At 39.4% G+C, this 25,545-nt stretch overlaps 2 protein-coding genes and 1 long non-coding RNA gene across 3 annotated transcripts; 2 read left to right on the top strand and 1 right to left on the bottom strand.

Annotated features, from left to right (window-relative positions):
- Positions 1 to 8,470: 8,470 nt before the first annotated feature.
- Positions 8,471 to 12,501, top strand: LOC136695597 (uncharacterized). Its single transcript, XM_066669756.1, has 8 exons — positions 8,471 to 8,833; positions 9,408 to 9,457; positions 9,554 to 9,622; positions 9,745 to 9,822; positions 9,940 to 10,038; positions 10,374 to 10,430; positions 10,536 to 10,619; positions 10,723 to 12,501. The coding sequence occupies exons 1-8, from the start codon at positions 8,677 to 8,679 to the stop codon at positions 10,870 to 10,872; spliced, it is 744 nt and encodes a 247-aa protein (XP_066525853.1). The 5' UTR covers positions 8,471 to 8,676; the 3' UTR covers positions 10,873 to 12,501.
- A 1,965-nt stretch (positions 12,502 to 14,466) lies between these two features.
- On the top strand, positions 14,467 to 15,953 carry LOC136694492 (uncharacterized). The gene is made up of 3 exons (XR_010802211.1): positions 14,467 to 14,610; positions 15,205 to 15,278; positions 15,391 to 15,953. It is a non-coding gene; the product is annotated as an uncharacterized lncRNA (long non-coding RNA).
- Positions 15,954 to 17,367: 1,414 nt separating this feature from the next.
- Positions 17,368 to 25,262, bottom strand: gxylt1b (glucoside xylosyltransferase 1b). The gene is made up of 7 exons (XM_066668105.1): positions 24,928 to 25,262; positions 23,723 to 23,927; positions 23,314 to 23,445; positions 21,704 to 21,955; positions 20,609 to 20,732; positions 20,169 to 20,341; positions 17,368 to 19,445 (listed from the first exon to the last, which is right to left on the bottom strand). Exons 1-7 carry the CDS (start codon positions 25,107 to 25,109, stop codon positions 19,284 to 19,286), a joined length of 1,230 nt encoding a protein of 409 aa, XP_066524202.1. The 5' UTR covers positions 25,110 to 25,262; the 3' UTR covers positions 17,368 to 19,283.
- Positions 25,263 to 25,545: the final 283 nt, after the last annotated feature.

The raw sequence follows: 25,545 nt of genomic DNA, 5'->3' as shown, positions 1-25,545 counted from the left end.
TCCCATATACATTAACACAATCTCAGAAAATGAATACACATACATGAAGACTATTTCAGTTCTTTTATGATCGCTGTTCACTGGTAACGCTGTTTCAGTAAATCCACACTACATTTCTGTTATGCATGTTATGTACTTGAAGATGAGTTTAAGAAAAAGCTCTGCTAGAAGTTATTTTAGCTCTGCTCTGACCATTGGGAGCTTAGTCTTAGAGATTGTGGTGTATTGGTGACTTTATGTTTTGTGTATTTCAATATTTCACCTTCTTGTAGATACATCTCAAAGGCACAAAATGTGTTGGGAGTTCATATTGGCAAGAGAAGCTTCAGTGGAGAACTAAAGAAGCTCTTTACTGAAATATGTTGAATATAAAGAATTAAAATGAGCGGCAATACAGATAAATAAGCAGAAGTGAGTGCAATGTCTCACGAAGGCTCTATAGGTGAATTTGCTTAGAGCCATCTTCACATAAATTTGCATCAGATGTTTCACCACATGACAAATGCAACTTCCTATGGATTACCCATCATCAGATAATGTATTCTCTGCAACTGGAAGGGGGCTGAAGCGCCATTGTAGTTTGCTACATTGAGTTAAAAAATACACTAAATTTGAAAAGAATTAAATATATGTTGAGGGAAAAATTTACTATGTTTTATAAGACATGGCACTCTCTGATCTCTATCTTCAAAACGATTGTGATAAAGTTCAACACGTATCTTAGTTAATGCTTAGTTAATGACAAAGTAGCATTCATGGGGTTGGGTTAGAGGTGGGGCTTTTTCTTTCTTTTATGAATATTTTGGTAAATGTTGTAAGTTGACTTCATGTATGTAATTTTTGCAGTAATTTGAAATGGATGGATGAATGGAAGTATTGTAAGTGTATGTCTTCTCCATAAACGTTATTTTTAAACGTTAAACGTTATTTTTAAATATAAGTACATATTTAATTCACAAATATGTGTCTGTTATCTGCTTTCATATAATATTTGGAACCGTTCTTAGTAGTGAATGACATCACTGAAATCAAGCATGTAGCCACCTCTCTAAGCGTGATGGATGGTGCAACATATGGCTTGTTTGGGAATTAAATGTGGCTGCAAAAGCCAAAAGAAAAACAACGAGCTATAAAGACATTGTGGACACTTTGAGAGGTAATTTTGAGCCTAAGTTCCTGCTCATTGCAGAAAAGTTTGTTTCAGTCATTGTAACAAAAGGAAACAACGCAACTGTAACTCATTATGCAGCTAAATTTAAACAGTGTGAATGGTAGGTTTGGGGTGTCGTTGAATGAAGTGTGCCGTGACTGCTTTGTGAGTAAAAGTTTTGGAGTGAGGTTTGCCATTGAAAATGTTATCAGAGACAGAGCTAAGCTTCAAATGGTCATTTGCGGTTGTGTTGAGTATGGAAACCGCTGAGAGTGGCTGAGCAGTTGTGGAGACAAGACCGGCAGGTGTGAGGGGTGCACAAAGATGGCGCACATTCCTCGAATCATTCAAGGGGGGAAGGGTTACAGATGTCATGGCCTAGTTCACAGATACACAATTTTAAGGAGACAAAGTCCAACAATTTTGGAAATAATGGAAACATTAAGAGAGATTGTAGAATGAATGCGCTGCCAAGGGGCAAAAGGAAATGATGTGGAGAAAAACAAATGTGAAGGTAGAAGAGGCCAAATTGCCAGTGTCTTCTCTGCAGCAAACATGGTCAGAATTCATTCACAGTGAAATCTGTAATCTATGAGGAAGAACTGGACTAAACATGGCTCCATGCCTCAGTTCACACAAATCAGCAGAGTTTTCTATTCCTTGTTTTACGTCCGCCTTTCACTAGAGTTTTTTTTTATCAGTAACCAATCCAAGGAGTGTTTGAACTCCTTTAAAAGACCACCGCATAATTTTTCGAGCTGCCATTTTGAGTCAGATTAAAACCAACGCAATTACTGCTGTAAAATTGAGATTTTACAGATGTCTAGTTTGTGCTGGAGTTTTGCATTTCATGATGATTGACAAGTCTTTCTGGCCAGTCACCACTCTGCAAGGTTTGCACATCATGGTTTAGTCCCTACTCAGCTCATGTGACCAGATTTGCCTAGTGGATAAGCAAATATGCAGAGCCGAGGCAAGCTGAGGTACCTTGCAATGGAAAGGCGCCAATAGAGGAGACATCTCATGTTGACGGATGTTGTCACAAATGCTGAACTTGCTAAGAAGACTGACTGTTTAAATACAGCATAATTTGTTCAGTACAGCTTCCTCATTATTGCACTCAGACATTGGAATTCAAACAGAGTGCTTTTCCACCAACGAGGAACCAGAACGGTTCCAGTTTGCAAACTAAATTTTCAATAATTTGGCGTATTTCCACCCACATAAACTGGTTCGCAAACCAGAAAACTTTTTTCCCAGCTGGAATTAAAGAAGAGTATTTTTTTCAGTGCGAACTGTGATGTTGTCCATGGGAGTGTCGAGGTTCAGTAACTCAGGAAAGAGTTACTGTGCAGTGGAGCTGGATGGGGCCATTTACCACGTTTCATACAGGAACATTCCCCATTTGTGTGTGTTTCTGGTGTTGTTAGACACGATACAATGCATGTTGGTCAGAGCTGCAGCTCTTAGTTATGTTGCTCAGCTGTTCACAATCTCAGCAGGACAGCTCTGAACTCTTACACAGTATTATATCTCACTCAGGTCTGACTCCACACTTATCAAAGAATAAAATATGACCTACTCATGACTCTAACAGTTTATCTGTGGTTCTAGCACTGTAGAACCAGGGGAACACACACTTACACATTCACTCACATACACACCCACAGACACTTTGAGCTGCCAATCCACTTACCAATGTGTGTTTTTGGACTGTAGAAGGAAACCAGAGCACATGGAGGAAACCCACACGGACACAGAGAGAACACACCAAACTGTGTGACTGACACTGCCTGCTGCAGCACCGTGCTCTTCTGATTAACTAAAACAACTGGTCCATTATGAAATGTAAAATACTAAAAGTGAGACCCAAGCTGTTAAGAATTTAAATTCTATATGAAATAAGGACAGGAAAACATTTCACTGTCAAAATCACAGCGACAGAATAACAGTCTCCTCAGTTCCTAAACACTTACAGACTGTTGATAAAAATGATTTGCACATCATTGCATCATCCCAATTTTTCTGGATTTTACTACATTACAATGTTTCTCATGTTAATTCTTCAATGGAATGTGGACAGTGGATACGGCTTCCTTCAGTGTGGCAGCAAGGGCTCAGTTCCCTGTCTGAATAAATTGACCATGCTATACTATATATTAAGTATTAACTGTACAAATAAGAGTCTTTGCTGTATCAATAAAGGTCTTTGTTATATTAAAAAGAGCCATTTAATTATGAGAGTGCAGTGCTATAACAGTAAGTGTCCTTGCTATATGAATAAGAATACTTTGTTATATGAATGTGTTTTTGTTATAACGTTAATAACGTTAAGACCTTGTTGTCTTGTTGTATCAATAAGATTCCTTTGCTATATCAAATGAGTACTTGCTTTGAAGAATAAAGGACATTTGCTCTACCAATAAAAAATATCCTTGCTGTAAAAACAATATTTTTTTCTTTAAAATTAGTTATATCAAAACCTTTGTCAACTAAAACAATAGAGATATACGTAAGTATGTAAGGGGGGAAGAGTGTCAGGTGTCACAAACTTCAGGGAGCAATTTTTTGAGCTTGGGTGATTTTTATATAAAAACATTAAATTGGGTCTGAACACTAAAAACTTTTAAATGTAGCTGATTTAAATGTCTTTACAATCAGACTGATTTTCCCATGTGTGAACACACACACACACACACATGCCCACTGACTCACAGCGTTAGTTATGTAACCTGTCTGGTCTAGTTCACAGGTTTTCAAAGTGATCAAAGTGGGTTGGAGCAGGATATCTCCCTGAGGGTCTCCTGTGTCTCTGATCACTTCACCTTGATCTGATCTTCCTCACTGACAGTTGTCACAGCCTTCTTATTAAGCTTTATCATCGCAGTCTAAAAGAAAATTTCTCTTTCTGCTCATCTTTTACACTAAACTTTGTGGATATAAAAGTTCAGCTTTTGAGCAAAACAATATTTTCGACACTTTTAAAAATAAAGGTGCCAAACATTTAAAATTGTATCGAATAGATGCTGGAGAAATGTTTCAGAAACATCCTCCATGGCACCATTTCATTTGTTCATTGTGTGCAACCATTCCATCCTGTTCAGGTTGGGTCCGGAGCCTACCCAGAGTGCCAGTCCATCACAGGGCATGACACGCTCACCCATTCACACTAGAGAGGAGTTTTGCTGAGCCAATCCACCCACCAACATGTGCATTTTGGACTGTGGGAGGAAACCAGAGCAACCGGAGGAAGCCCTTTGTTCTTTCAAAGTTTAGCGGTAGGTCTGTTTTACAAAAAATGGATTACCATTGTGTCTCACTGTAACCCTGAAATGGATTAAGAGGAACAGATTATGATGATGATTATTTTGACATGGGCACGGAGGTGCAGCAGATGTTACACAACTTCAGGGACATGGAGGCTGTGGGTTCGAGCCCTGCTCCAGGTGACTGTCTGTGAGGAGTTTGGTGTGTTCTCCCCGTGTCCGCGAGTGTTTCCTCCAAAAACACACGTTGGTAGGTAGATTGGTGACTCAGAGTGTCTATAGTTGTGAGTGTGTGAGTAAATGTATGAGTGTGTGTTGCCCTGTGAAGTACTGGTGCCCCCTCCAGGGTGTTATCCCACCTTGTACCAAATGATTCCAGGTAGGCTCCAGATGCACAGCAACCCTGAACTAGAAATGTGTATCATGAAGCTAGCTGTGTAGAAGTGCTTTAGATTAGTTTAATAATGTCGTTGTAGCCTCTTTAGGCTGTGGTTAGGCATTGGTAAAGTAAACGAAGCAAATGAGCCTCTGTCATTGTGGGAATGACGATTGATGAGCTCTGTCTGTTTTGTAGCTTTCCCCATGGTTCTCCTATGTGTTTGGCCCTGGAAAAAAAAAACATTAGCTCTGAGCTTTACTGAACTCCCCAGCCAGGCCACACAGATCGAGCTCCAAATCAATTGAGCTCTCTGTAACATCAATGAAAAGCTGAACACAGAGCACATTCCCCTGCTGCACACTGAGATTTATATCCAGGTTTAACTTAAACATTCATTCTATTAATTGAGATTTAACACACACAAAGGTGACATGATATAATTACAGTTACACTGTATTGTGTTTTAATGGGCGTATGAAGACAATGTATTATCACTGGAAGAGTGGTTGAGTGATTGAGTGCCATTAGTGCTCACACTGATATATTCTGTGGATTAAGACAAAAGCACAAAGATAAGACACTTAGATTTACCCCCTTAAAGTCTGAGATCACTGTATAGAGACTTCAATTCTCACGCATAACTACATACATTCATTCATATACTTTTTAAAACCACTTTGTCATGATCAGGGTCACTGTGGACTGGAACTCACATGCATTAATTGATTCATCCATTGCTGGTAACTGCTTATCCAGTTCAGGGTCGCAGTGGGTGTGGAGCCTACCTAGAATCACTAGATGCAAAGAAGGAACACACCCTAGATGGGCTCCAGTCCATCAGAGGGAATCACACACTCACATATTCACTCACTCACTCATTATAAAGTAATTCATACATTGTCTGTAATTGTGTGATCTGAAGCCTACCCAGAATCACTAGACGCAAGGAGGTCAATGAGTCAATGAGGCACATTCATTGTCACCCACACTGCATTGGAGGAAAGCTCACACTGGAAATGCTACCATCCGAGTGGGTAATCCATGTTTTAATTAAAGAAAAACGTAAACAAAAAAATATCAGGTTCATTTCAATCAAAAATAAAGTAATTTGCTCACCTTAGAATTTCTTTTAAACTACTTTTAAACATTTGTTAAGTATTTGCATTGTGATCTGAGTTTTGTTTGTTTAATAAATGTTGTAATATGACTCAGAGGGCCTCTGTACACTTGTAAACTCTTTTAAGATTGTGTTAAATGATTAGTTAGTTTCTTGAAAGACTGCTGTTCAGTCCAGTATGGTGATCCTTCCACTCAAAAACACCCACTAAATTGGAAATTTACAGAGTTGAATGTGTGTTTGTACAGAAATTTCACCAAACTGCTGGACACCTGGCATCCAGGACCATAGCTGATTTCCTCTGGACTATAGGGTTTAGTGTGTGTTCAACTGGAACAATAGATGAATGGCCAAACACCAGACATGATTGATGTTGTGTTGTGATTTCTATCCCCATTTTGTGTGTACTGTGTCCATACCTGGCTCTCAAAGATTTGACTTGTTGGTTAGGGTCCAGATTGGCCTGGTGGGCTCTTCCCTGCAGTCCTGGACGCGTCCAGGGGCTCACACAAAGACACAGCTCGCTTGGCGAGTAATTGGCATCTGCAGGGGACAGGTGCTCCTACAATGCAGTGGGGGCCATCCGCCGAGACTCCTTTCACACGCTGGTAATTACCTAATTGAAAGTCTTGCAGGGGGAGAATGAGTGCGACTCAGATAAGGTCTATTACTTGCCGCCCAGCCACAGGCTTGCCTTTCTGTTGATCCAAAACACACCTATTTGATGCTCACTGAGGTAAATATTGTCCTGGCAGGGGGCTGGGGACTGGGAGATGGAATTGGAAAGGTATTGTGAAGCTGTGCCGCATTCAATGGAACTAAAAGGGCTGAAGAAACAAAATAAAAGAACAAAAAAGAATCAAAGAAACCAAAGGCCATACAGCATTTCTCCTGTCTTGTGAACCTGAACTGAAGCTATCAAGACCAGGTTCAGACATTCAACAAAGGATCCATGACCAATCATCAGAACAAGCTTGGGCTGTGGTGTCAATGGACAGGTCAGCACGAGTCAGACTTAACGTGACTGCCGCTTGTAAAGAGGCCTGTAAAAAAGGTTCCTTTGTAGAGAGAGGGATACTTGTTTTGTAAGTGTGAGTGTACATACATATTTAAAGTTCTTAGAACTTCAAAATAATGTAAGGTGCTATAACAATTGGTAATTTCCAAACATCTCATGAAGTCCCACCTCCTTTAGTTACTCTGCTGCATCATTTCAGTTCAGACTATCGGGATATACATAAGCTAACACTTTGTGCCAACAGTTTAAAATGATCAGTAGTACAAAGCATTATTAAAGGAACATTGCGTAATACTTTACCCTATACATTTCAGGTTTAAAATCATTGTGATTTTATTGTGATCATATGTCTGTGTAAGAATTTGTAGCTTGTTCATGGTTAAAGTTTGTAAGATTTTATTTACTGTTAAAATCACACCAGAAACCCATTTGTAACTTGTGACACTTCCAGTATTGTTTACTTTAATGCAGTTAGCTGCTCCAACCTAGGGTGACCACATATGAGTTTTCAAAAAAGAGGACACATGAGGCAGGTTGGCATCACAAATGCTTCCACAACCAACTCTGCTGCCGAAATTTAATACATAAACAGATACTTGTTAACAAGATAAAAAAACAAATGCCTTTTTGGACAGATTCCTTTCCATTTAACATTTGGCCCCAAGCAAAAATAATAAAATAATAGTTTTGTCATTTCTTGACAGTTTATTATCATTGAAACCTGTTATTTTCTGTTCACACCAAACTTCAAAACTGAAGCCCTGTATTAAAGCGACTTGTTTACTTTTTGACTGTGTTGTTTAAACGTTACTAAAAACAAGCACCACATTTTATCAACCAGAAGAAATATAGACTCGATAAATGATCAGAGCATCGCTAGCATCCAGACCTTTATGTAAAATATTTATATTTCATATTTTATAAGGTCTGGCTGATAAAAAGTGCTGTTTGTGAGAGCTATAATTCAGTCTCTCCCCTGTTCTGATTTTAATGATCCGGAGAGTTGACATGTTTTCTTCTAAAGTTAATGTTAAAGAGAAAAACTGCGCAGATGTGACTGGACGAACTCTTCAGAAAGTCTGCAACGGTCAGATGTGTCCGTGTATTTGTGTCGTTAAAGGGATAGAAGTGACGACTCTCAGTTTTGTAAAATATAGAGCAGAAAGTGAAAGACTCGTGTGACACAGAAACGCTTCCAAACGAAGATGAGACTACGATGAATTGCCTTAATAACTTTCAACACAATTCTGTTCGCAGCTCCAAACACTGTGATGTGGAGCTCAGCTGAAAGTGATGTAAGCACAAGAAGGTGCGCGTGTCCCCTTTCTGCACTGAGCTCCGACCCCTTGAACACTTGATCCCGGCAGGGCCCATTGTGCTCCCCTAAAACAACGTCATCGAAGTGCACTCTTCAAAAAAGGGATTAGGGCTTATTGTAATAATTGGGACAGGAGAAAGACTGTGGACGGCAAAATCCCGGACAGTTTTGGAATCCCGGCCGGGAGGATTTTTTTAGGTACCGAAAAGAGGACATGTCCGGGAAAAAGAGGACGTCTGGTCACCCTGTGTAAACAGGTTTGGACTCAGACGTCATCTCTCAGGCTGAAGGACGCTGCAGTAGAACCTTGGTGTGTTCCATTGAGTGTACTTTTAAACGTACTGTTATTATTTAAATTTCAGTCGTTCACCGACTTTCTCAGAGACAGACGCACACTGCTCTACTCTCGAGACTCTGCGCTTTCTGTGATGGACTTTCCACTTTTTCGTCGTGGGCTCAGTCTGCGTCCAGTGCTGTACTTCACTGGATTTACCACTGCAGCTGTAGCTCTCTGTGCTTTTCTTCACAGGAGGCACAAATCGAAGCGGTCAGCTGCAGTAGCTCTGAAAGCGGACCACTTGGAGGGTAAGTATCTTTTCTCCCAAAACTTCACTCAGTAATTATACTTAGCAAAATACTTAAAACATGACCGCTCCCTGTGGGCTTGTGTCTTGTTTAACCCTTTGATAGCGTTAGTGTGGTTACGGAGCTGTATTGACGCGCATCGACCATTAAGCGGCACTGTAAACCACTTGAATGCAATTTTCTGAGGATTTGTTGGACTTCTAAACTCATAAGTAGATGCGGCTGTGGACAAAAGTAATTCACTTTATTTAGTTTAGTGTTTTATTGCTGCAAAATGGCAAAACATTATGTGTTTCAGCATTTTTTGTTATTTGTTGTCATGGCAACGCGACGGCCTGTGATTCGAGTACGTGTCGATGCCCGGATATCCAGTGTCGATTCTTTGAATCAGTTCAAATGCTCTGACGCCACATAAAACTCCCTCTCTCTTATATTCTCTCTCTCTCTCTCTCTCTCTCTCTCTCTGTATATATATATATATTACACAGAACCTGAAATGCTACCATTTACATGTTGCTAGTTTATCTGTTGTAATGATGAATGTGTTTATTCTGTTGTTTTAATCTGACCACAGATCTACAGGAGCTGGCTGTTACGTTGCCAGTGGCTGACCAAAGCTATGAGGTAAAATCACATTATAAACCATTCATAGATTTCAGACAACATAGTGCTATTTGCTCTGAATTTCATATTTAACTGCAAATATATTTTCTTACTCAGGATCTCATTGCACCAGATGCCCAGGGGCCCTCCAGCCGGCTGTGGATCATACCACGGTTGACACTGAAGGTGAGAAATACAGCCTGTCTGCTGTTTAGACAAAATTATTATTCTTTAGTTTCTCAAGCTTTTAATCAGAAGTGTTCTGGTTGTCCATAAAGTTTTCATTCCTCTTTGTTCTGGTCCAACAGGAGAGCTGTGGGTATGTTCTGCGTGTCCACAGGATGCAGGCCACAACTATCTCTCGGAGTTTTTCTAATGGTGAAAAGGTTTGTACTTATTTATGTATTAAGAGTGGACATCTAAGAACAGAGTGATAATACCATCGTTATTATTCTTTCTCCATGGGTCATTACTGTTCATTACCTCTCTCTTAATGTTCACAGCAAGTGAAGGTGACTATGCAGCACAAGTCTGTGTATAGAGGCCTGGAAAGTGAACATTGGTGGGTGCTCACCAATGACTTCTACCACCTGTTTCCAGAGGTAACGTTATAGAAATGAATGGAAATGATCTTTATGGTGTTCATCAGTCTGTCAATGCTTTTATAGTTTAAAGATAATAACTCACGACTTGATAAACTTTCTTTAATGACTTTACATCTGCTTTAAGAATTATAAATAAAGCATTGTTTTCCAGGTCTGTGTGCTAGTGCTAGCTTTGTGCTAATCAAGCATCCATCCATCCATCCATTATCTGTAACCGCTTATCCAAGCAGCTGAATGGAAAATTCGCTGTCTGCAACCTCAGCGGGCGGCACTGAGGAAAATCTGTCTATTATTTGTGCAGTATGAAAATAGAAGGTCTGTCTCTTTTGCAGGACTCACAGCTCCCTCCCATGCACTTTGCCACCGTGAAGGCTGTGGCCTACATTAAGGTAAAGCTAGTACCAGTTTCAATAGTGGAGCTTTTCACCAAAGAATGATCAGTGGCAAAATGATTGTGGAGTAATTGTGATAAAACACTTCCTCTGCTCTTTCAGTGCGTTGGACGCCAGATTTCTGTGCTGACTGCCAACCTCAGCACAGAGTCGACCATCACCTCTGTGACCCGCTCGCAGTTTCTTGTAAGAGTTTCCTGATGATGTACTTTCACTAAATAAGCAATTACTCTTGACATTCTGACTTCCTGTACCTCATTTATTTATTGTTTTCTATGTGTTTTTCCAGCAAACGAAAGTGTCCAAGACGTACAGAGGAGTCACTACCGAGGATGGGTGCTTTCGTTCTTCTGAGTCCAGCAGCACCCATATCCTTGAGACTCCAGTGGTTCCACAGCTAGCTCCCAGACCTCTTGGACCACCACCTGGGTTCCACTGAACCACATTTTACCATATCCTTTAAAGCATCTTTCATTATACTTACTTTTTAGTTAGTGAATTGTGTAGCATACAGTTTACTCTGTGACAGCTGTTCTTATTCTGCTTTAGTCATTTTACATGTACACAGCTGTTATTTTACATGTTTATTAAAATGTGTGTGTGTTGTTTTTTTTTACAGGTGTCACAGCCTTTCCACCATCATATCTCTCTCTCTCTCTCTCTCTCTCTCTCTCTCTCTCTCTCTCTCTCTCCACTCTCTAACTCTACTTTTAAAATACTCCTTTGTTCGTGTTCATTTTTGAGGATTCTGAAAAAAAAAAGTTAAAAAAGAAGTAATAAGTAAAAAACCAAAAAGCTACATTAGACTCTGATAAACTAGACCTACCAAATAGGAAGTGATTTTACTGTACTGCTTTAAAGTAATTAGAAGCCAAATCTAACTTAATAATTAACATGTTTTTAGCGTATTATAAAATTGTAGCTTCTAGTAAGTAGTTCACAAAACTAGTAGAAACCATTGTTAATTTTTTTTCTCCACTGACTATTGGTGGATTTAGTAGATTTACAATGAAAGACTTTTGCTTTGCATACTGTTAGCCCCCTTTTACCCTGTACTTCAATGGGCAGGACCCCCACAGGATGACCACATAGCAGGTATTATTCTCAATGCTGTAAGGACATTGACATGGTGGTGGTGTGTTAGTGTGTGTTTCACTGGTATGAGTGGATCAGACACAGCAGTGCTGCTGGAGTTTTCAAAATGTACCCAGGCATCGTCCACAGTTTGTGTTAGAGATCCTCTGGTCTTTTGGTCACGGGAGGCTGTTGGGTGGGTATTTTTGGTTAATAAACTGTTCTCAGTCCAGCAGTGACACTGAGGGCTTTAAAAACCCAAGAAGCACGGCTGTGTCTGAGCCACTCACACCATTACCACACACACTGTCCTGGGGGGATCCTGACCTTTGACCAACAGGCTGAAAAATGGCTAGGTATGCAGGACAACAACCTGTGGGGTTTAAAAACTACAGCAGCACTGCTATGTCCACCAGCACATCACTTACTATCAGAGCACCACCAAGTCAGTGAGAAGGACGCATCACATGTAATACCTGCTCTGGGGTTTTACACTGGGAGGTCCCAAACATGGAGTGGAGCAACAGGACTACAGTCTGTGTGTGTAGAACTACAAAATGCACATTTACAGCCAGTGAAAGTGGGCAAAAAAGTATGCAGAGCAACAAGTGGATTATATTCTGTAGTTGTAGAACTACAATGGGCACCCATATGGTCAGTGGAGCTGCTCAAATGGACAATGAGTGTGTAAACCTAGAGATAATTTTAATGTAAAAGCTGGTTGTAGTAAATTAGTTTGCAAAAAGTATTTTGAAGTGATTATATTTCTGCATTTTAAGTAAATGACAAATTCCATTTTAATAACAACAAAAAATAAACAATATAATAACAATAATAATAATAATAATACTTAAGCACTTTTGATATCGCAAGCAGATTAACAGCACTTATTAGGTTATATATTACTATGCATAAATTATTCAAAAACATGTTTAACTCTAACAATAGTGTCATTAATTAGGTTAGTAGATGAATCCTCTTTATATAATCCAATGTGCAGTAACAAAAATAAATATCCTGGTTAAAGCATGAAATAAAACCTTTATAAACTCAGTTTCTTGTCTGACTTTCATTTACCAGTGTGCTCTTTACTTGTTAGCGTTATGATCATGTTATTAGTTAAATACAGCTCAAGAGAATGAACAAATCACACATTTATTTTACAAGAAGTACCACTTTTTCTGGAAATGAGGTTTATTTCATTCATTACATAAGTTTTTGCGAGACAAACTACATGTCAATTAGGATTGTATGTTGTTTGAAATTGTGTTTATTTCTTTGACCACGTAGAAGACATTAGATGTAGAAGTGCAGACGAAAGAGGAATCTGTGATTTGTTCACTGTCTTGAACTTTTATTTAACTGACAGATTTCCAGTGTTTTCAAATATCAACTTGACTGTATTTTATAAACATTAACACATTTCATATCTGCAACACACTCCAAAAATAAATAAATACATTGGGACAGGGTAAAATAAGAGCGAACATCTATAAAGTTTGCAAGAGGTTCTGTGTTGTTAGATCTTTGTGGCATTTTGACAAGAGCATGTAACATATTTCATTAAGACCCCAGAACTGTGTTAAAGAAACAGTAGGTATGGTCTGGGTTTTTGGCTTCTTAGTCTCCCCCTAGTGTCATTTTTTTCCAGCACTGTACTGGGGAAGGAGTGAGTACATAGTGTACTCTCTGCAGTGCTGAACACAAAAAAAGCAAAAACAGAGGCTCTGTTCTCGATTTTACAGCTCGGTGGAGCATCAAAATGAATTTGAAGCTGTAATTGTAAGGTAAAAATATTACGTAGTGTTCCTTTATTTTATAGAACAGGTGTAGAATATGTCTGTTATCAGCTAAAACATCCTCGTAGGGAGTGCTTCTGCTCTGTGTTTTCTTTTTTCCCCCCTGTCTGTGAGAGCCACTATGGTCTACTAATGAACACAATCACGTATTATCCAATGTTAGACACTTCAAATAACTGGACACAAAAAGATCCTGCTGGACATACAGACTACTAGTGGACACTAGTGAACACTACTTGAGATAACTGGGCATTGCTGGATTCTACTGGACATTACTGGATTTAGCCACACACTATTGGATGCCACTGATCAGTATATGGTACTGGAATTATTCTGTATTCTTGGAGGTGTTTAGGCTTCAGTTTCTGAATCTATTTCGATCAGGGCAGTGGCCTAAAACACGGCCGTATCGGACACATTTTGAGTGTAAACTAGGGTGACCACATATGAGTTTTCAAAAAAAGAGGACACATGAGGCAGGTTGGCATCACAAATGCTTCCACAACCAACTCTGCTGCCGAAATTTAATACATAAACAGATACTTGTTAACAAGATAAAAAAACAAATGCCTTTTTGGACAGATTCCTTTCCATTTAACATTTGGCCCCAAGCAAAAATAATAAAATAATAGTTTTGTCATTTCTTGACAGTTTATTATCATTGAAACCTGTTATTTTCTGTTCACACCAAACTTCAAAACTGAAGCCCTGTATTAAAGCGACTTGTTTACTTTTTGACTGTGTTTTTTAAACGTTACTAAAAACAAGCACCACATTTTATCAACCAGAAGAAATATAGACTCGATAAATGATCAGAGCATCGCTAGCATCCAGACCTTTATGTAAAAATACTTATATTTCATATTTTATAAGGTCTGGCTGATAAAAAGTGCTGTTTGTGAGAGCTATAATTCAGTCTCTCCCCTGTTCTGATTTTAATGATCCGGAGAGTTGACATGTTTACTTCTAAAGTTAATGTTAAAGAGAAAAACTGCGCAGATGTGACTGGAGGAACTCTTCCAAACGAAGATGAGACTACGATGAATTGCCTTAATAACTTTCAACACAATTCTGTTCGCAGCTCCAAACACTGTGATGTGGAGCTCAGCTGAAAGTGATGTAAGCACAAGAAGGTGCGTGCGGCGACGTGTGTCCACTTTCTGCTCTGAGCTCCGACCCCTCTGAGCTCCGAGCTATGTCAGGCAGAGACTCTTTGTTTCCCATGCCCCTCTTACTGAACCAGGGCTGTGTACAAACGGTGGCCCTTCTTCCAATGCGCAAAAAGACTGGAGACCCAGCACATGGTGAGGAAACATTTCATAAATAGTGTTTTGTTTTGTTTTTTTGTTAGGTTTAAGAACTGAAAACATAGGATGGTGGACCAGTTAAAAGCAGGCAAATGCATTCTGGAAACCATTTTAAATTTTACCTAGATAATAATGCTGTTGCCTGACAAAGCAATAAGGGGTTCTTGTTTATATAGCAATGGAAACTGTCAGATGTTAATGCTAAAGCTAACCCCGGAGGTATTAAGAGCACTGTTTAACCTATCAAGCTAACAGGTAAGTTAAGAAAGCAGGTGATTTAGGGAGCTGTAGGGGATAAAACAAACAAACAATATTTTTGGAAATTTAGTCAATGCTAGTTCCACTGGTTAGCTATAATTCCCCTTCTTACAATATATCAGCAAGCTATTAGAGTAAGGACATGCTTCCTATGAAACATGTGAAGCTAGGCCCACCTTTTTTCCAACTGCTGCTAACTGCCCTTTTCTGTTGTTAGTAACGTTAGACATGTTCAAACAATGTAAACACGTTTTGTTTTTAAATACTGTTAAGACAGTGAGACTTTGGGGTTATGATGTTTTTCACATGACTTTTTTCACTCTGACAAATTAGTTGAAGGGAACAACTGCACACCTTATAATAGGTGCAGCTGTAAACGCTAGCTGACCGGCGAGCTCTAAAAAGAGGTGCGTGTTTCTCCTCATTGTCCTTGGGAAATATTCTTTTTCATGTTCTGTAGTTGAAGCTGTAACAATGACACTAATATTTTTGCCCCTCTACGGTATTCCAACTACAAAGGATGGAAATATCTCCCAGGGCAAGGATGGCTAGCTGTCAAAGTGAGCAGGCAATTTTAAATAATTCAGCAGGAAACTCTGACAATTCTTCACATTCTGAGCTGGCTTCAGATGTCTCAATCACTTTGCCTTTTTACGTCTGCTGAAGGGTGGTGTTCTGTTCTAAAGTGCATGCAGCTCAAACTATGGGATGTTTCAGCTTAGTTATGTCTCAGGTCAGACAGAAGAGAGCAGCAGGGAAGTGTTTGTTAGCACTGCCTCTACATATATATATATACACACACACAAAATCAGACATTACATTATGACCTTCTATATTGTTTCTACACTCATTGTCCATTTTATCAGCTCCAATGAACATACAGGACCACATTGTAGTTCTTACTTACCACCCCTAAGTTACCTGTGAATGTAAAGTCTATTTTATTCTTTTGGTGCCAAAGCATCTTTTCAAATTGAAGATGAACTTTTTAACATGCTAGGAGAACTATGCCTATTGTCTGATGGGAGAAAAGAGGGTCATGACAATCATGGTCTTGAATTTTGGCCATTGATGACTTTGGCCTGAACTTTTAACCTCTTTGACAAGAAACCTGACCTGTTACTTCCAGAACACGATGTCTAATATACATTAAAATGTGTTAAGCTTTGAAAGGAACAGTAAACTCAAATTTCGTTTTTCTCTTCTCTAGACTGTGTGTCTGGTTCAGGCTGTATGGCTTATATGTTTTTCCTCACTCATTATTGTTTGAGGCTCTCTACAAGAGGGCTTGGTTACAGCCCTGCTCATTATGTTTATGGCCAGCTCACTATTACAGAGCCTTCAGTAGCTCAGGTATCTACACACAAATTAGTCCCTGATGAATTCTTACACAGGAGAACCAGACATCCACTGGATGAGTAGATTTACTGCATGAACAATAGTGTTTTTTTTCTGGTGTCAATTTCTTGAGAATAGTTTCTTGTGACGTGAACCCATGCTGCCCCCTGCTGGTTGTTTTCCGGACTACTATATATATATATTAATTCATTCATTCGTTCATTATCTGTAACCGCTTATCCAGTTCAGGGTCTTGGTGGGTCCATATCCTACCTGGAATCATTGGGCGCAAGGCGGGAATACACCCTGGAGGGGGCGCCAGTCCTTTACAGGGCAACACAGACACACACACATTCACTCACACCTACGGACAATTTTTAGTCACCAATCCACCTACCAACGTGTGTTTTTGGACTGTGGGAGGAAACCGGAGCACCCAGAGGAAACCCACGCGGACACTGGGAGAACACACCAACTCCTCACAGACAGTCACCAGGAGCGGGAATCGAACCCATATATATATATATATATAAAATTGGGGAGAAAATTTACATGTGTGCGTGCATATATGCACACATGCACACGTAATTTTTTTAACGGGTCTTCTCCCCAATTTTACTCATTTCCAATTCTACCCATTACGTTTCGAATTACACAATGCTTCCAAGCTGACAGGGTGAATGCAAGCACAAATTATTCTCCTAAGAGGCATTTGAGACAGCTCCTGGATCTTTTCAAACTGCACCCAACATGTCAATGGACAGCTCAAGACACTTAGAGGACATTAACGGGGGGCCCACACTGGCTAGCATTGTGCTGAGGGAAGAGGAAGGGCCACTTATTCTACCCAGAAAGAGGAAGGCCCATAATGCTCTCTCTGACTCCTAGCCTTGGGTAATGGAAACCTCAACAGGAAAAAAATATATTCATATTTTTTAACACTGCCCAATAAAAATCTAGCTAAGGAATGTCTAAATTTTCAAAAATGCTTTAATAATGGAGAGAAATATTATAGCATATTGTAAAGTGGATAAATCATAGGACAATTAAAAAAAAAAAATATATATATATATATATATATGACATTCACCATCAGGTCATTAAATTTCCCATCACTGACAACATTTTCAATATTGTTTATTTAAATCATTTGTTACAAAATATACAAATTTACATCCCTGAGTATTTTTTTGTTTGATCAAGGCCACATAACCTGTCATCCACACATCACTCTAAAACAGGGGTGGGAATCACAGGGCATCTCTTAATACTGCAATACTCAATAAATTGCAAGACAATCCGTTACGATACTTCACAATATCTCTGTAAGTGAAAAAGGTAAAATACTCTAAACAGGCAAATGGCCGTAATTATGCATTTATTAATGTCAGTTTCACAGAATCTGACAACCAATATGAGACAATGTACAACAAAGTGCATCACTTAGCTTAATACCTCTGAAACACACACTGCAACTTGACCATGTCTAAGTGGGTCAACATTTCAGTGTAAAATAGCCATAAACTGAGAGAAATTAAAACAACTCTGTGGTGACTGAACATGTTCACTGCACTGTCTGTGTATTTTAGTGTAACAGTACAGTTTATGCTGCAAACGCCAAAGTGGCCCAGACTTTGTACTTGAAAAAGCACTGTGCCTGCCTGACTTTTATTTTCTCATTTAGTCATTTGACTGGCGCCACCATGTGGAGGAGTCATGATTGGAGGGGGAGTCTGTATAGAGGGCCTGCATGTTTCAATATAAATACCAATATTAGGTGTCAGTGTTTTGATAATTTATCAATAAACAGGGCATATCGATGTTCTGTTACACCCCTATCTAAAAGAAGGATTTTTGTAGTATATTTTTACTTCCTGATTCCTAGACTAGGAGGAACAGATACTCTTTCATGCTGACATCAATAATCTGCATTGCCTGTACCTGCCAAATACTGAGGTTTAGCTTTATATTTATTTATTGATAAAAGTAGATAATAGTAGAGCAGATTGAACAGATTTTTTAAAATATTAAATATAAATCTGCTTTATGTTTTTGCAACCAGGCATTTCAGCAGCTGATCCTGTTCATACTGAACATGGGTTCTTAATGCAATTACATTCAAATATCAAGCCAAACGGACCCCCTGATTTTAATATATAAATGCTTGTAGTGCTGTAGTGCTGATATTATGGAGCCACACATTTGTTACCATTTTATCTAAAGCAGTGTTCATGTTCACAGTGTGACACATTTTTGGAACTAAAAATACACTGCAATACCCCAGGCACTCTTGATAGTCCATCCAAGAAACCTCTGGTAAAATGGTACCTTTTTTAAAATTTTAAAGTGCAGCTGCAAACTCTACACACTTACAAATGATAGAAAAGGTCCTCTGTAAAACCCTGAACCTTCTGCATGACTAAAAAGGGTTCTTCAGACTGATGTGAAATCTGCTATAGGTGGCTCTATATAGCACCTTCCTCTATTGTTACATATTTTACACTGTGACTGAGGAACCATATTTCTATAAAGGTGCTATAGTACAGAACCATCTATAGCACATTATACATCAATTGAAGAACCCTTTTATGATGCAAAGCATCTGTGTGTGTGTGTATATAAAAAAGAGTAATATTTCCAAAGTATGATGATGGTGTTTCTATGCAGGAAAAAAAATTGGTGAAATACCAATCTGTATATTTATCCTTCCACAAAATATACTGCATTTCTAAAAGGCAGCAAAATCAGATTGGTACAGAGCACACAAACCCTCGTGTTAACTGAGGTAGCCATTTATACCATGTGGAACAAACTCCACTGTTTAACAAAATACATTAGCTTCCCTTTTATTTATGTCACTTGCTAGTAAAGAAAGGTCTACAAAAGCATGACTTTAGTGAGGGATGAAGATTGGTGGCACAGGATTGCTGCTCATGTGTGTAGTGGCATCATACTCCCCCTATCCCCAGCAGTTGCTAATCTCAATCATCATTTCAAAGGCACGTGTAGTCTGTAACATTGTTGTGCACTGGGAAAATGCTCTGTGCATTAAGCTTTGTCTCTGCAAAAACACCTCAAGCGTCTGGTGGAGTGGTTCTCTGGGTGGACGTCATCGTTCGGCTCAGCCCCTTAGTGAAGAGATGACTGATCTTTCCACAGTATGTGTGTGTGGTCTCATTTAGCTTCTCCTCCAGGGGAGACCAGAAAGAATTAACTAAATCCTCTCCAATGGAGTACTACAGGAAACATATAACACAAAACTTGGTCACTAAACATCACTGCTATATTTATCTAACAATTTTTAGAGATATTTATGTAGTACTTCCAGTTAAACTAAGATTGCAAAATCATCACCCAAACCTGGCAAAAAGAAAAGATATCCTATCTGCTTATCAAAAGCAGATCAAAAGATCTAGTTTAACAAATGTACCAATTAATTCATCACAAATATTGTTCAGTCTGGATAAAGTTACCATTATTTTAAACAGGCTTCAAGGAGCTTAGTGGACTATAATGCAAGTTTATCCAGACTTAAAATTTCGAAGATGTTTTGTGAATAATTAATTAATTAACCCTGTGAAGGGTTGTGCAAATTCGGTAGATTTTGGAGGTTTTCAGTTGAACTATGTGTTAGAAGTGTACTGGATTTTCATGTGTAATGGAGAGCAAGCAGTCAACATTTATATGATATTTTTTTTTACTTTTAACTGCATTGACTGTTAATGCATTTAACCAATGTTTTATGGAAGTGTGACCAAAGTTCCGCCGTCCTAAATCTTGGACAGCAGTAATGATATGAGATGGACAGAAATGATAAACAATGAAATATGACAGTTAAATAGATCCTGATGGGGCTCTATAAATATACCATGTTCTAAACGTGAGTGCTTATCTTTTTACCTGAGCCTGTAATCATATTAAAATGTGCAGAACTTCAGACAGGACACTGCATCTCTCACCTGTCTCACAGCTTCATACACAGCTTTGAATGCAGGTTGTTTCTCGTTGTGGAATACTCCCCTGTTGCCATGAAGTACAAACACCCCTTCCAGCTCAGCTGGCCCACAGTTACTGCCATAGATGCAGTGATCAGGGCGGAAGTTCCAGCAGCAGGGGAACACCAGCAGCTTCTCTGTTATGATACAAAGACACACGCTTCACAATAGCTATAACTTACTAAAAATTTAAACTGAACTTTTTATTAATCATTATTAAAAAAAAGTATAATTTAAATGAAGCTCTGCTGTCAAAACGTTGTACTCCATTGGTCTCGTTTTATCCCGAATCTATGTACTATACCCTGTAGGTTAATAAATATTGAATGTACCCAATTTAATAATCCCTCTGCAAAAATGTTGAAGAATCAGTGAAAGTCAACTTTAAGCATATTGAGGCCTACCTGGATTATGATGGAAAATTATGTTAATGAGATCTTGGTCTCCCCAGGTGATGTTTAGCTTATATTTGTGCAGCAGTGGGACCAGTAGTTCCTCCCAGTTAAGTCCAATAGCTGTCATGTCATTCTGTTCACACACAGGAATTACAGAGAACATTTAATTAGTAAACAGAACACTAGAAGCATAAATACAAAAAAGATGCAATCCAATGGCAAAAAAAGAAGATTAAACAAAATAAACAAGCAAAGATTTCTAAATGCACTTCAGCTTGATACCTGTAACCTGCAAAAAAAATTGTAGACTAAAAAAAATTGTGAGTTACTGTGAGAATATCTAGAAGTAACGCATCATTAGATGGACATCCAGGAAAGGCCTAGTCCTTTATGAGCAAGCATGAGTTGAAGCTCACTACAGTGCCAGTATTCGGAAAACCCAATATTGGTGATGACAGCACGGTGGTGCAGCAGGTAGTGTCACAGTCAGACAGCTCCAGGGACCTGGAGTTTGGTGTGTTCTCCCCGTGTCCGTGTGGGTTTCCTCCGGGTGCTCCGGTTTCCTCCCACAGTCCAAAAACACGTTTGTAGGTGGATTGGCGACTCAAAAGTGTCCACAGGTGTGAGTGAATGTGTGAGTTGCCCTGTGAAGGACTGGCACCCCCTCCAGGGTGTATTCGGGCATAGTACCCAGTGATTCCAGGTAGGCTCTGGACCCACCGCAAGCCTGAATTGGATAAGCAGTCATAATTAAGTTCCAAATAAGTGTTTTTCTTTTTGTAAAGATACTATACACTCCATACAATATGGAGGTAGTTTCAGCTTTGAAACAAGATTTTAGGTATATTTTTTTTCTCCATATGCAGCTCTTCTATTTGTACAAATGTACTGGACTTTCTTTGTCATATTTCACTCATAGCAACATATTATTATTATTTTTATTAATATTATTATTTTAATATGTGATCTTAAATGCTTTTACTATAGTAAAAGCATTTAAGCATCTGCAGTCTTTGGTAGAACTTCGGGCTAGCAACACTGCTTTCTTCTAACTCTGTCACCATCTTCTGGACGTCAGTGGTTATTACATACATTTTTTTTTACCTTAAAGTGGGCCTGTCTCATTCGGGTCAGGTTCATCAGCATGACGCCCGAGTTGATGCCTGTCGTTCCATAATATGGGTGGCGGGCAAAACGGTTGTACCAGGCAATGCGTGGCTCCTCATGCTCTGGTGCCATCGCTGCCAGCTGGCTAGAATTAAACTGCATAAACAGATCCCACAGCAACTCCACAGGCCTCAGGAAGATAACATCTGTGTCCACATACAACAGAGAGTCCACCTTTTTTAGGATCATCTGCATTAAGACAAGAGCGGAGAGCCATTAAATCCATGGTGCAATACATGAAATGATTTGTCAATTATTTATGTACACCTACCTACATCTCATCGACCCATTTACAAACTAAATCCACCATTAATGTGAGCTTGGTAAATGCTGCACATAAGTCAAAGACCACTTTATTTAATTTCTATTCAAAATGTTCTTATGTTTCTTTTCAAAGTACTGCCAACACAAAGCAAAGGACACATGAATGCATTTGAGCATGCTAACGGCCCAAAACTGTTGCAACAGCAAAAAAAAAAAAAAAAAGCAAAAGCCTGATTTGGCCAGCATCATGTTAAATGTGAGGGGAAAGGGACAGCCATCCTATCCATTCAAAGGATTTAGAGAGAGCAAGCCCAGTGGTGTTTTCTTGGACTTCCAGCCCCCGATGACTGAGGCATCACATGGATGTTCCTTTTTATTATGAAACTGGACTAACTTAGATGTTATTTTGACTGAATATCTTCTCTTCATGACTGAAAATGAACAAACAGACCTCGTCAGCAACAGAGTGAAGCATGGCTGCATTCTGTCACCATACCTATTCAACCTGTATGCTGAACATATAATGAGAGAGGCATTGGAGGAAGATGATTGAGGAATCAAAACTGATGGAAGAAACATCAACAGCCTCTGATAAACAGATGACACAAGACTCATTTCAGGAACTCTGGAAGACCTGGAGACCTTTCTAAGGACAGTTAAAGAAAAGCTGGGATTTCAGCTCAGCATGAATTGGTGAATTATTACAACAAAGGAGAGAGAGAGACTGGGACTCAGCACAGCAAGGATGAACAAACTGGAAAAATTCAGAAATGTATTGAAATGTCTTTCCAAACAAGATGGATGGTTAAAATCAAAGAAATAATTAATTAGACGTTAAAAATTATTAATAAAGTTCTATTTTTGTACCTGAGCTCCCCCTACAGTTGCAGAGGGTAATTCACAACACAGTCCTGAAATCAAGAGCGAGTGGAGAGGGCTGGTTTCCTCCAAAATTACATAATACAATTTCTGCAATGCTGAGCCCAGAGCAGCTAGGACAGATCATTGAAGATTCACAATGACTTTGAAGCTGTAAGTGTAAGGTAAAACTTACTATCTAGTGTTTCTTTAACAATCAAGTTTTACTGAACTCCCTTCTTGCCAAGAATCTTAAATAAACGGAGGCCTTTAACTTTTGTACAGTACTGTGGGTATATAAAAGTCATCAGTGCTGCAGTACCTGATGCACACTTTGGAGTGAAACCAGCTGACCTGTATGAACAGGCCAAACAATGTTGAAATCAAGGCACAGATCTTTCACAAGAACTAGAAAGTGAACTTACAGGCAGGAAAAGTCTCTGTGATGCACAGGGCTTAAAAAGCTTGCTCCACTCGCTCTGGTGCTGGCTAGGGAAGGAGACCGGATACAGAGTGTAGCTGAACTTCTGCCTAATGGAGGTGGGCCAAGAGTCCAGCTGCATATGAGGAACAGGGGAGTTAGAGGAATAATTACTTCTGAGCCAGACCTGCTTTATTTTGCTCCGAAAACAGGTCATCACTGAAAATCATATAGTGATTGTGGGAAAAAAAATACTTTTAGAGAATATTAGAGAATAATAACACTGATTAAACAACAGTTAATTTGAATGAGGCACCCTACATAACAGTATGCTAAACTTTACAAAACTCTTACAGTTAGAGGCTGGTACACTTGATATGATTAAACAGCCTCAGGGTTAAAACAGTACTCACAACTGTCTTTATTTGTTTGTGCAGCTGATCCTCAGCAAATATATGAAACTCCATTGCTCTCTTGCTCAACATGACTGCAGACTTAAGCAGGTTGACCGCTTCCTCCTGCCTCGTCCCACAAGCCACCACTGCCAGATGCATTTTCTCTTCTCTCTGTCTCCCAGCAGAATCTGGTTTCCGTGTAGCATTTCTAAAAAGAACTGGCCTACAAATAACACACGATTTAGAGTCCATTAAAAACTACAACAGTGATCATGTAAAACAGAGCAGGGTACAAGACCAGAGCATGGTTAAAATGCACTGACTGCATGTTAATATTCACTCATCAGTCACTAACTTGCAGGTCTACTTTATTATTATCCAATCATATTTCCATGTTTCAGCCACTACTCTTCAGAAAAATGACTTATAAGAGTAGGTAGAACATTGCTGTGCATGTTTGACTGCACACAGATTCAGCATATATTTTGGCCAAGTACAAGATATAAGAAAGTAGGATTATGGCCTGGAAAAAAGAGATGCATTGGTTTTGGTTTTGGTTGGTCAGTGTCTTTAAAACACCCCCCTCTCCAGTGTAGAGGAAACCGCTGGAAGAGAACTGTGTGAAGGGAGTAAAGGGCCAGTCACGATTTTCCTCACCATCACCTAAATCACAGAAAAGGGAAGGTGACTGTTCGCAGTATTTGTGCCAGCATGATATTATTGGGGGCACCAGCAGCCAATGGTCTTCTTTATGCAACACACACTGACAAATGGCTCAAGCTTGAGACAATTAAGCTGACGTAAAATGTGCCTGAAGTGCTGGAGACGTCCTTAAAAAGGGCTTTCTTCATAACTGCAGTGGATCTGCCCATTCTGAGCTCCTGATGAATGGTGGCTTCCAGAATATCAACACTGTGGATATGTAGCTACATGTAAAAAAAAGGAGATATCATTGGTGGGAGTTTAAAGTAACAGTCCAGCATTAACGTATCTCATAACGTCCTGAAATGTCACAGGACTTGGCGTAATATGCAGACGTATCACTAAATCAAAGCACTGTATTCTCATAATATGAGAAAGACCCCAGCAGGTCGTGAGTGAAACGACCTGAATTTCAAACGGTGGCCGTTTTCGAAATGAGCCAGTTCAGCACAACAAACACATCGACTTCAACACTGATTTAACCGTAAATTTGTAGCTATTCAGAAAGTTAAACATATTACCTCAGATGTGTGTGCGTTTCTCCGTCGTTGTGTGTCGGTTTATGGTCTCTTTCATTTGCAGAACTCTGTGAGGGTCGTTGAGGAGCGGTAGCGGTATTAGCATGAAGCTCATTCAGCACGTAGAGGACTGAGAGAAAAGCGAAAAATGAGCACAAGGCCAGGACCCGCACATATCTCTGCATTATTTCTCACCTACAGGCCTCTAAATCAGCTCGGGAGACACGACATGTCCACTTTTGGCTACAAAATACATTCCAAAGTGGATAACAACATTCAAACCTTCAACTCCTCGTCTGAGTTTACAACAGCCACCATCCCCCCACCCACACTACCACCACCCGCTCCGGATCACCGAGAAAAGACCCTGCAAGGACCGGACTGCAAATATCTCACCAAAGGTGGACAGAGCACTCAAAATCTTGGTATTTTTCTTGACTCGTATAAAAGTACAGTCCAAAGTAACAAATGCCGTAGAACAGTAGGAGCTCCAAATGTTCAGCACTAACTAGATACAGTTAAAGTTATTAATATGATAGCATAGAAAATTATGACCTTATGCAGTTTGGGCCAAAATACAGTGCTAAAGCTCCAATGACTGTGGGGAGAAGTCACAAAGTA

Source organism: Hoplias malabaricus, chromosome 4 (genome assembly GCF_029633855.1).
Source record: "Hoplias malabaricus isolate fHopMal1 chromosome 4, fHopMal1.hap1, whole genome shotgun sequence".
NCBI classification, from domain to species: domain Eukaryota; kingdom Metazoa; phylum Chordata; class Actinopteri; order Characiformes; family Erythrinidae; genus Hoplias; species Hoplias malabaricus.
The sequence above is the reverse complement of the archived record's forward strand: the minus strand, read 5'-3'. Positions and strand labels throughout refer to the sequence as shown.